This window comes from Alligator mississippiensis, chromosome 4 (assembly GCF_030867095.1).
Source record: "Alligator mississippiensis isolate rAllMis1 chromosome 4, rAllMis1, whole genome shotgun sequence".
NCBI classification, from domain to species: Eukaryota; Metazoa; Chordata; order Crocodylia; family Alligatoridae; genus Alligator; species Alligator mississippiensis.
Genome location: NC_081827.1, coordinates 101,369,406 through 101,381,508, shown reverse-complemented (window position 1 = coordinate 101,381,508; position 12,103 = coordinate 101,369,406). Strand labels below are relative to the sequence as shown.

General features: G+C 44.7%; 1 protein-coding gene across 11 annotated transcripts in view; it reads right to left on the bottom strand.

Annotated features, from left to right (window-relative positions):
- Nucleotides 1-372: 372 nt before the first annotated feature.
- Nucleotides 373-12,103, bottom strand: part of RBFOX2 (RNA binding fox-1 homolog 2) — a 264,854-nt gene continuing 253,123 nt past the window's right edge. For 10 of the 11 annotated variants that reach the window (XM_019489285.2, XM_019489282.2, XM_059726424.1 and 7 more), the window contains 3 exons: nucleotides 9,194-9,282; nucleotides 8,247-8,319; nucleotides 373-6,824 (listed from right to left, as the gene is read on the bottom strand). In XM_019489285.2, coding sequence (XP_019344830.1) covers nucleotides 6,780-6,824; nucleotides 8,247-8,319; nucleotides 9,194-9,282 — 207 coding nt within the window. In that variant the 3' untranslated portion in view covers nucleotides 373-6,779. Of the gene's footprint in view, nucleotides 6,825-8,246; nucleotides 8,320-9,193; nucleotides 9,283-12,103 lie in introns of those variants that run through there. The other variant, XM_019489284.2, reaches the window with a different exon arrangement.

The following is a 12,103-nucleotide window of genomic DNA, read 5'->3' as shown; positions in this document are numbered from 1 at the left end:
GGGGGGCAGAGGGGCACATTTGCATCAACGTATTCCCCCATGGATCTGCCTCAGCTGTGTTCTGTTTAGAAGCAGCAGCAGAAATGAAGGATCCTGGGAGCTTCACGGGCCTCACTGTATGAACAGGAGGAAACCCAGGGCTGAGGCATGTGAGCAGAGCTAAAAAGAATTTTACCTGCACTCTGCCAAGATTCTCAGTTTTTCTGGAGCTTACCCTTTTACCATGTTTTAAAGGCACCAATCCCAAGTTAAGCCTTCAAGTTAAAACAGCAGCAGCTAATTTTATGTCCTGGTGGGATTGCATGTGAAAACCAACAGGATTTCTCAAGTGAATCAGTACACATACTCACACACACACAGGACCCATCAGGCTGGTGTTTCTCTCTTTTATTTAAAAACAGTGCTTCATTACCATTTGCAAAGGGTTAGGAAGGGCTCCTCCCTTGCTTAGAGTTTATAAAAGCCAGCAACATGATCAATAATTTATACACATGGATAGTAATACAAAAAAAAAAAAAAGAATAAAAGCTAAAGATCTAACTACTCCGACCTTCACAATTCCAGCTACTTGATAATAATAGGAGTAACCCAATGAATACTGTATGGTCTGAAAGCTACTATACAATATGATACTTAACAAGGGGGGGGCGGGAAGTTAGAGACTGTCACAAAGCCCTGGGATGCAGATACTGCTTCTCCAGAGTCAGCAGGGAAATGGGACCCTGGGCAAGCGGCTTGGGCGTCCTAGGAAATGATCCAGGGGAGGGGAAAGCATCCAAAAATTTGATGCACCCTGTGCCCCGAGGGTACCTGGCAATGCGAGGTGCTGGGGAGACCGCATGAAGGGGCAAGCCAGTCATTGCCATTGGAGGTTCTGTGGCATGTTAGCCTTGCACTGAGAAGCTCCAAGTCTCAGGTAAATCAGCCTGTGAGGTCAGTAAACTCTCCACCAGCTCCAAAGCACTCTACAGCCCTGGTTCTCATTTGCTATCAGCCCCAGGTATTTGCTACAGCTATTTACAAGCAGAATTTATAATATAAAAAGAAAAAAAAATCAATCATATCCTCTAGGGTAAAAGAGGATTATTTCGTCACTTGATAATGCAGCCAAACCAAGCTGCCAAAACTACGACACGCGCGCGCACACACACACAAAATACTGTGAACAGAAAAATAGAAGGAAGTGGCCAAAGTGGAGACTATTTCTGCGGGAGGCCAGATTTCTTTAAGGAGGCCACTCCTCAGGGAAGCAAACAAAACCCCCACTTGAAATGAAATTGTGAATCTGGTGAGAGATTTATTGACCAGTCTGAACATCAATCCTTAGATCACTGGCATTTTGCTGACTGCCAGCTAAATGAACACTCATGTGGACGGCTTTATACATCAGCCATCTTGACTGATGTGCTTTTACTCTGCTACCAGTTGACTTGCAGTTGATCTTGCAGTACCGGGGCTGACCCTTGTCTGTCATTTTCCCACCTAAGCTACCACCAGCTGCAGCCAGTAACTGGAGTAGGACAGTTACTGCAGATGATTACACTATCTGAAAGTCCCCTTCCACTGTTGGCAGTGACAATCAATTCAGGAATTGAATGCCTTGGTTTGGTTGGCTTTGTACCCTCTGCATGTGTTGGGGAGGAAAAGGGGTCCTCTACTGCATACTCCAGGCTAGAGGAATATTACCAGGGAGGACTCCCGGAGCCTACTTGAAAAGGGCCCCATTTCACACTCTGGCTATCAGATTCCTGCTTGCCTTGTTGACTGGAAATTTCATTGCAGAAGAAAAGTTTAGCGAGGGGTAGGGAAGGAATCAGGAGGGTGAAGGGGGGAGAGAGGGGCTTTTCAGACAGTAACATCACCAAAAAATAGTGTTTTATGCAACAAAGAATCAAGTGTCACTGGTGTATACTACAAAATGTTTGACATTTTCAAGAGCATGACAAAATAAAAACACATAGAAGTTTACACTGGATGTTTACCTTGTTTACAAGCTTTTTCTTTTTCTCCTCCTATTTTAAAACAGTGCAAACAGGTAATAAAACATGCCCCCTCTGCGCCAAGGTACAAATTCCTCAGAGGCTTCCAGACTAGATCACAAGGAGCAAGCTAATTTCCAGCTGGCCTGTGTGCTTTCCCTTTGGAGTTGGACTCAGCAAAAGTAGAGCTCCCCAGAGTCAGTATGTTTTTCCCTTCTTGAATTCCTAAGTGTTCCCTATGCCTGTTCTCTACTTTGTCTCTTTCCTATGGTACAGGGGTTTGGAGTGTGGAGGAGTTAGAGAAGAGGGGAGATGCATGAGGATTTGCAAAGCCTTGTTTTATATTCTCTACCCTTAAGGTCCCTACCTTCTTGTGTTCAAACCACAATAGCCAGGGACTCCCTTAAAAATGATTCTTCCTAGAAAGATGTGCCAGGCTAGGAAATGGTTTTGTAAACCATTTTACAGCCTGGTACAGCCCTAGCTGCACAGATCTGAGAAAACATTAACATCACTGTTACCTAGCTCTCCCATACCATTTTTTAGCCAAAGATCTCAAAGTACTGGACACCAAAAGACTGAGCATCTTTATCTCCACTCTGTGGATGAGGAACCTGGAGCACGGACGGAGTGAACCAATTTGTCCAAGGTCACACTGACGGAGCCAAGAACAGAACCTAGGTCTCCCAACTCCAGGGCCATGGCCCATCCTCTTGGACCACTCTACTGCCTGCATGTCATCAGCGCTTTGAAGTGAGAATCATTTAAAACTGGGATTTGGCTCAAGACAGTTGAACTCAACTCTCATTTGCACATGGCAACACAACAGCTGTTCAACCTGGAAACAACTAACTGGTTACAGGAGGCTGGTGACTAGTCCTAGACCACCTCAAGAGCACAGCAAAACTCTAAGGGCTTGTGTACAAGCCAGAGCTATGCTGCTTCCATTCTGCTAAGTGCCCCTAGTGTATACACAATTTTACCAGCATAGAAGATGCTTTACCCCTTTGAAGTTCGTTCCCATACATGAAAGGGAATAACCAGCATAAATCACCTTTTCAGTATGTTACCACATTCATGCTAGAGGTGCACCATTATAACTACAGCATTAAGAAGAGATCAGGGCCCTAACCGAAAGAGTCTTATTGGTATAAAACCATGTGTAGACCAGGCTTACAAGAGCTAAGTCCTGTTTGAGATAAATCCTTGAATGTTGACCATCACAGCTCTGCTAATGATTTTTTCCTCAGTCAAAAAAGGGCAGCCTCTGCTAGGTCCCTACTTTTTAGCTCCCTATTAAAAACCTTTACTATAATTATATTTTGCACAGATGCATGTGAGGCTTCCCTCACCTCTTCAAAGATGGACATAGCAAGGCTTGGCTAACCTGAATGAAAGTCACTGTTTGTATCATGAGGCACTTCATCAAACACCAAAGGAATCAGAGTCACTGTATTTGTCAAGATGGCAGGAAGATGAGGGGATCCCACTTGCCACAGAAGAGGATTCACAGGAGAACTCCTGCCACCAAAATCCAGCTGTGGCCACAATTTTCTAGGAGATCTTGCACTTTGGAAATTCCTGGGACTATATGAATGATAGTACATGTCTAAAATTAGCCAGCCCCCTCTTGTAACCAGCAGTACAAAAGGCTCGGCTTGTCCACCACTGTGTCATCAGGGAGGACAGGAATTGGGAACAACCAGGTGCTAAAACAGTGAGGCATCTCCAGCTGCAATTCCTGGACTCAAACTTGTCAGTTTGCTAAAGCATTTAAGGGGCTTGACAAGGATTAATGGATCAGGGGGACCCATGCAATGATGTATTAGGAACCCAGTATTGATGGGTCTCTGACCCTGGCAATACTAGGTACTTTTACATTAGGGGACCCAGCCTCCATGGAACACCAGAACACAGGTTCTCAGCACAAGGTGGGCTAAAGCTGCCAAGGACAGATTCTACACAAAGCAGAAACAACACCTAACCTCCCCTGCAGGTAGGGGGGTGAGGGTGCAACTAACTCCACGCTCCACTGCCATGATGCAGGAGGATACTTGAGAAAGCAGTTTGACCTTTCAGAAGCTGCAGTCAGAACCAGCTGAACTGACATATGAAAGGTGCAGAGGCTCAAGTGGCTGTCGATTCAGTTATGCATGCTGTCTTTCCTCACCCTCTCCCACCCTGCAACCTCCAAACATTAGTAACTTCTCCTCCATGAGAATAATGGGAGTGATGTCCTTTCTTTCATTCCCCCCATCCAAATGTGGTTCAAACCAACTCCAGTTGCGGCTTTTGCTGCATCTCAGCTCCAGAGAGGAGCAACCCCTCTGCCTTGGGATGGCGATTAGCTTGCCTCAAACATAACACTAGAAGTTCCACTAGACATGGTTTTTCTTTTCCCACTCAACCATCAAAAGCCAAAAAACCCCACCATCCTCATGTCCTTGATTTTGTGAAAGCCCCAACATCCTGTTCCCCTCCAATTTTCAATCTAACTAAAATATTTATATACAAACAACAAAAATTGTCATAACAGCAACAAACCAAACTTTGGCTTGGAAAAAAATAAAACTGAAAAAAATAAGTGGCCAATAGGCTGGCAGTTTGGTGTCCCCTTGTTCTAGCTATTCCTCCTTGGATTCAATAGCTGTAGGGTCTCTAGCTTAACTGATCACTTTCCCATCTCAGGCACCTTCCCTCTGCCAGGCACAGGGAAGGGGTGGGTGTGTGTGTGTGTGTGTGTGTGTGTGTGTGTGTGTGTGTGTGTAAAACAAGGACGGGAAAGAACAAAGTTGTGTGTTCTGCGTGGCTGGGCCAGTGCAGCTTCCAGGCAGCCCTGCTTGCTGAGAAAGCTTACAGTTAATGCAGTTGGCTTCCTATTCTGCTATTAGCCATTGAAGCAGCAGCAAGTGTGCGGTGGCAGGAGCTGAGAAGGCTGCAGCTACAAATCCATGCTCCAAGCTGCCTTTTGGGGAGAGCGTGGGGGGGGGTGGGGAGGGTGAAGGTCACCCCAGTACCAATTCAAACAGACAGGGGAGCCTAATGGACTTGTGCTTTTCTCTCTGTTTCTCTAATATCTTGGATTAGATAAAGCTTCGAGAGAACCTGCATTTGATTGCAACGGCTGCTTGGAACATCACACTAGCTAATGGCTGAAGGGGAGACTACTCCCCTTTGGTTTCTAAAATCAGGGTCAGATTCTGAGAGCAATAACTCATTGCCACAATGCTGCTCTTGCAGCAACCTGCAAAATATATGCTTTTCAAAAATAGCAGAATTGCTCTACTCCCAAGAGCAGAGGAGAGGTGGCCTGGGAGTCACGGAGCCCTTCTAAACAGCCTCTCTGCTTTAGAGTTTTACAATCTGTAGTGTAAATTACAGGATCAAGCAGTTCAGGTGCACATTTTTCTTTGAAGAATACTGAGCGACTGCACAGAATGGCCCCAGGGACTGTAGGCTGGATATGCGAGGACCTCAAATAGACCTAGGAAGTGGGAATTTCCTATGACTTCAGAGCTAGAAATAATTGCTTCTACCTGCCCTCAGACACCTAAGCCACATAATACGACTTTCAGGGATAGTGTTCTGACAAGACGGACCCTCTTCCGTCACCCAAACACACCCTCTGTGCCTCTGCAGCTGATCCATAACTCATTTTAACTCACTCACACTATTCAAAACAGTTTAGTTGCAGCAGTGCCTAGCTGGCTCAAGGTGAACAAGAGGGACCTTGAATGCTGGACCTCAGAGCAGTTCAGCACGGCACTGAGACAGGTTTCTTCAGCAAGCTTTTGCCCTCCTCAAGACTGCACACACATCACCTCCATAATATTAAATGATTCTTGACATCTGAGAAAGAAACACTGTGCTGCTCCTGCCCAATATCTGCAGTGCACTTGCCACTCCCTCCAGGGAAGAAGGCAAGGAGAGGCAGTAAGAAAGACAGACCTCGGAAAGGAACAGGGAAAAAACTACAACAATTACAGCCCAGTAACAGGCAACAAATCAAGTAGGATTAGCTGTGTGTGTGGGGTGGGTGGGGGAGATTTCCTCAATAATTCATTTCAAAGTCTTGTCCCCTCTACAACAGTCAATAACCAAAGTCATTGGGCAGGATGAAGGAATTTTCTCTTGCCAACTCTAAAAATCTGACACTGCCGAAACTGTCCCAAGCCTGCACATGTCAGACGGTGATAAAATGAGGGAAATCTCTGCATTTCCCCTCTTTCCACATATAAATGGCTACTTCCCACCATCATATGGGGTCCCAGGCAGAGAAGCAGCGCTTCCTTCCAAAGACAGGTCAAGTCTCCCCTTTCTTGTTTCTCAGGCACCAAGAACCAGACCCAGGTAAAGTAACTGTCTGCACATTCCTGATTAATTGCATGATATTGGCTCCTAACAGCTTTCCTTATCACTAATCGCCTCTTCCGTGATTGGTAGGATAAGCTACGCACCAACATACAGACACAGAAATGCATTATTTTTACCACAGTTAAAAAAAAACAAAAAAACCCAAAAAAACAAAATACCCCAAAAAACTAAAGGGAAAAAAAACCAAAAAAAAGAAAAAAAAAAGAAACGCACAATCTTTGGAACAAAAGAATTAAAGGCAGAAATTTAAAGGAAAAATACATATTCAAAGAACATAGTGAGGTATAAAAAAGTATTTTCTCTTTTGTTTTTTTTTTTCTGTTTTTCCTCCTCATCTTGCTATAGAGTTCCTCTACTAGTAAATATTGCAATAGCCAGGCCTCATGAGCTGGGGGGCTGTCCCACTTGCAGGGGGTTCACGTCACTTCAGTAGGGGGCGAATCGGCTGTAGCCACCTCGGTATAAACTCGCCTGCAGAAGTCAAAAGAGAAAAGAAGAGGCAGTTTAGAGGTGCTTGGAGGCGAAACATTTAAGGCAATGACAAAAGGCTCTCAGGACTGAAAAGTGTGTCCAGATACTGATCTGGCACCTCTGGAGTCTCCACATAACAGAAAAGATGGGAGAGACCAAGACAGAAAAACCAAAACATGGACTCGGGTGGGTTATGTTCAAAGACAAGGAGCTGAAAAGTAGAGGTCAGCAAGTCTCCCTGTGCAAACATGGTGAGCTTTCTGTAAGCTGTCTCAGTCACCTTAGATGCCAAAACAACTCTTGTCTGATCCTGTTTAAGCTCTACACCTCCAAACCAAAGCCACAATGCAGCTCTCCCTTAGCATCTCATTCCTAGCCTGAAACACTCTAGGCTGTTCCTCTTCCAGGGGCTCCTCACATCAGTCTTGACCTAGACACTCCTGGTGCCCCATGAATCTTCTCATTTAGAGTCTGAAATATATGGAGCTTAGGATGTAGGAAAGCAAGGGGCAAATGAGGATAAAGCAAGCTACAACCAGTTTTGTCCCCTCAGATTCCCTCATCCATACACTTCCCATCTTACAAGTAAGGCTCTGCATTGTGAGACAACTGTGAAAATGGCATTTTCTTACCCTGAAGACAAGCTCTGGGCATATTGGAGTCAGATCTGCTGACTTTAGGGACAAAATAAGTGTTTGCCGCTTTTACTCCTGCAAGTCCTGAGATCTATTCCTCCTTGTACAAAAGAAAAGCATTCCAAATCCCAGTCCCACCTTTATAGGCCTTCTAAAGGCAATGGGTACAGAGATGGCTCGGAGGGCCCAACTGTTTATTCACTTCCCTTCTGCCTAGCTGACAGTTTAGACATTGTCAGCTGACAGTGTAGTTCCTCAACAACAAAAAGATCTAGGAATGACAGCTCTGCCAGTAGCTCTATGATGACCACGGAAGTTAAGACCTTATTCTCCCACTCCCAAGAAATCAGTTTTTTAAAGCATGCAGCAGTGACTTTCAAGTTAATAAGAGGTGATAAGAGGATGCTTTGCCCCTCCAAATTCTGATAATCCCTGTCACATCTCCTCTTTAATAAAGCTATGATGGTCACCAAAAAAAAATTGGCTATGCTCAGATGATCATCATATAGGCCTCCCTCCACCTCCTATTCCCATCTCCTAACCACCAGAACAGCAAGATACCATCAAGACAAAGTGACATCAAAGCAGGTCGTCTTCTACAATAGCAGTAAAACTTTCTGTCTCCCTCAATACAAACACATAAGACTAAACTATCACTGTAGTCCTAGGGCCTCGTAATAAAAAGTGGTGGTGGATGGAGACTTGTTGCAGCCGCTGTGCCTTGGACAGCAGTTCTTCATAGTGGGGATAAGAAAAATGGCAGGAGGACAGAAAAAGTCATACATACCACAGCGCCAACTCCGTAGCTAGCGGCAGGGGCAAGGGCGTGGTAAGGGTCTGCTGTGTACACCCTGCCATAACTGAGGAAAGGGGAAAGAAAAAAAACAGTCATTTCTGATGGCTTTAGACTTCCTGTATGCTGAAGGGAACAGGAGGACCACTGTGCCCACCCTTGTTCCCTAAACACACATGCGCACGCATGCACTGGCTTCCCCAGTGCCCCAAATACAATAGGCATGCTGGCATAGGGGGGGTGACAAGATGGGATGAGAGAAAGGCCTGAAAAAAAAGAGTATAACAAAAGCCATCACATTTGATGCATCCTTTACCTCTAATGATACAATCTGGGAGAAAGGCAGCTACTACTACTGTCATTAAAGTAACTGCCCTCATTACAGCTACTAAATGGAAAAGAAGTGAGGGATTCTGAAGAATAAGACAGTGAGAGTGTAAGCTGTCAGCTCTTGCATGTGCCAGAATGAAAATGCAACCTCACTACACATGGGGGAGAGAAGACCTTGGGGCAATTACCTGGGTGGTAATAACCCCCCTGCAGTCTTCATTAAAGGGTCTCAAACCGCTTGACAAGTGGAATCACTCTCACGGTTTTACAGTTGGGGAAAACAAAGGCACTAAGTGATTAAACTCTCCTCAAGGTCCAACATTTCTCAATTACTGGCACCCGACCCTAGCCATAAAACCACTTTGCCTCCCTTGGCAAAGGATCAAAGGGCACCAATACAGACATTTCCCTTATGCCCGCATACACCTGACAGCTACACAGCCCAGGATTGGAGGAGGCAAAAAGAACTGTGTACTTTAAATGGTTTCTTTCTTGAGGGGAGTGCGAATGAGACAGACAGAGAAGTGGGATAAAGGAGTATGGAAATGGAACAGCACTCCTTGAATCCTTGAATACATAAAGCTTGTCCTTGCCCCCTCCCCCTTACATACCCATCGCTGTAAGCTGCTGCAGCGGCTGCAGCGGCTGTGGCTGCTGTTGCAGTAGCAGGCTGTGCATATCTGTAGGCTGCATATCCACCCTGCAGGAGAGAAGAGAACTGACTTTACAGATACCTGTCCACCCACACAGGGCAAAACATCACACGCAGCACAAAGAGAGGGATGTTTCAAACTGCATCAGTTCCTATGTCATGTCCAACACAAGAGTCACCACTAAACCCATATATGCTCTGCCCTTCCCCAGAAGGCTTGGGCAGACTTGAATCATGGCATAAAGCCCCAGCACAGTGCACTGGGGAGCAGGCCAAATGAAATGTATGATTATCCTTGTGGGAGATTATATTTGGTATTGAGGATGGGAAAAATCAGGATAAACAGATGTAAAACTTGAATGCTCTCCACTTCGCACGACACTGTTAAATTTCTTTTCCAGTGGTATCTATGCTAGAAATGAAGTCATCCAGAGGAACTCTTACTTTTCTCTACCTTGAGCATGGAAAGAAATGTAGATTTTACCTGGCCTAGATCCACAGAAATGCAACAAGTTAAAGAAACCAGAACTGAACAAGGCAACACCAAATGGTAGTCTCAGACCTGCCAACAATTAAATGTATGCAGAGACTGAACCACTTGCATGTGGCCCCTCAAAATGAAGGTGAGACATTGGAGAATGGGTGGGTGGCTGCTATGTTAGGGAAGCTTACATTGCTGTTCTTATGCTAAATTTGCTCTGGAGAATATATAGACACTTTTAAAATCTGCTGATATCCTACCAGTCCCAGATGGTTGTTCAGAAAGATACCTATGCCTCTCAAAGGACAAGCAAAAACCATTCTGAATCCTGAGCCAAAGGACTCGTGGGTCTCAGAGCAGGATTCCTGAATAGTGGCCAAACAGCAGCTCCTTCCACTCCTACTTTCTCTGGGCTGAGGGAGGCCTGGCTAGTCAGGCGAGGCTCTGTACACTTTAAATGGGACACCTGAAGTAACCTACAGCATGCAAGGATACTTCCTGAGAACAGAGGCCAATCTCAAGAGGCTACTGTGCCTAGAAGCCATGATAGCGAGCTCCCTGAGATGGGAATTTGATTTACTGTATGATTCTGTACATGATTTTTCTTAACTCTATGGGGGATAATATTGTCAGTGACTATAATTTCCCTACATGACTGAGTGACAGGGTGTCATAAATTAAAACAGAAAACTCCAGAGTCCACTTTTGTTAGTTTTCGACACTTATACAGTTGTATAGGAAATAGGAGCTGGCCCGAGGCCCTTTCACTCTAGAACAGGCTTACAGTCGCTCTGCCATCTGCAGCATATATAGTTCCTGGCCAGAGTAGGGGAACAGCAAAAACCTCAAGGTTATATCCAATCAGAAGGAAAACACATGAACAGTTTCAGCATGGGAAGTCTGCTTCTTCTGCTGGACTCAATCTTGGTTAGTTAACTTTAACAAGAGGCAATGACTTCCATTACATTTTTGCTGCCTAATGGAGCAAATCTACCCCAAGGGCAGAGTGTCTTAAGGGACACTGGTTTGGAAATGCTTTCTTGCTCTGAAGCGGATGAAACTATAATGCATATGGGTAAACTACAGTGTTCTTGTTAGTAGAGTAGGACACCATTCAAATCTTCACCCATTCAATATCATATCTTCCCTTTAATATGGCATCATGTCACAGCTTTGCCCTTCCAGCTATTAACTGGCTCTGTTTTAGTCCCTTCATCCCAAAGCAATGGATGAATGGGAAATGCAACAGGAAACAGGCCTGCCTAGACAGCAATGAGTTAATGAGTTGAAACTCAAAAAAGAATCCCCAAAAAAGTGGAAACTTGGTCATATTACTAGGAACAATCATAATAATAAATCACACTGATGTTCAGGGAGAAAATTAAGAAAGCCAAGGCATGATCTGAGATGTACCTGGAAAGAGACACAGAAGGCAATAAAAATGGGATTCTACAAGTATGTCAAAAGTGAGAAAAAAAAAATCAAAGAAACCATAGGTCCTTTACGAAATACAGAAGGCAAATCTACTTATGGATGATGCAGAGAAGGCTGAAGCATATCATGCTTGTTTTACTTCAGGTCTTTACAAACAGGGTTAGCTACCAGATGATGAGCCTGGTTGACAACAAAGATAAGGAAGGAAACAAACCATCTAGAGTAGTGGAGGAACAGATTACGGATTCCTAAGAGAAGCTAGATGCTTTCAAGTCCACAGAGCCAGATGAGATGCAACTTAGGATACTGTAAGAACTGGCTGAGGTAATTTCAGAGCCATTAGCTATCCTTTTTGAGAGCTTGTGGAGGTCAGGTGAGGTCCCATATAACTGGAAAAGGGCAAATATAGTGAACATCTTTAAGAAGGGGAAGGAGGAGGATCCAGGGAATTACAGACCAGTCAGCCTGACCTCGATACCTGGTAAGATTATGGAGCAGGTCCTCAAGGGATTTATGGTAAAGCATCTAGAAGCAAAAAATGGTGACCAGAAACAGCCAGAATGGAGATTCACCAAAAGCAAACCATGCCTGACCAACCTGCTTTCCTTCTATGATAAGGCAACAGGGTCTGTGGATTGGGAAGAGCAACAGAGGTGATGTACCTTGATTTTAGCAAGACTTTTGACACTTTCTCATGACATTCTCATTAACAAGCTAAGCAAGTACCACCTAAATGAAAGAGCATATGGCAGACACAAAACTTGTTGGCTCCACATACTCAACAAGTGGTCAACAACAGCTCAATGTCTAGTTCAGAGGAGACATCAAGTGCAGTTACCCAGGAGTCTGCCCCATGTCTGGTATCATTCAACATCTTCATTAACGATTTGGGCCATGGGAAGAAGTGCTTGCTTAGCAAACTTGCAGACGATGCCAAGTTGGGTGGAGTCGCAG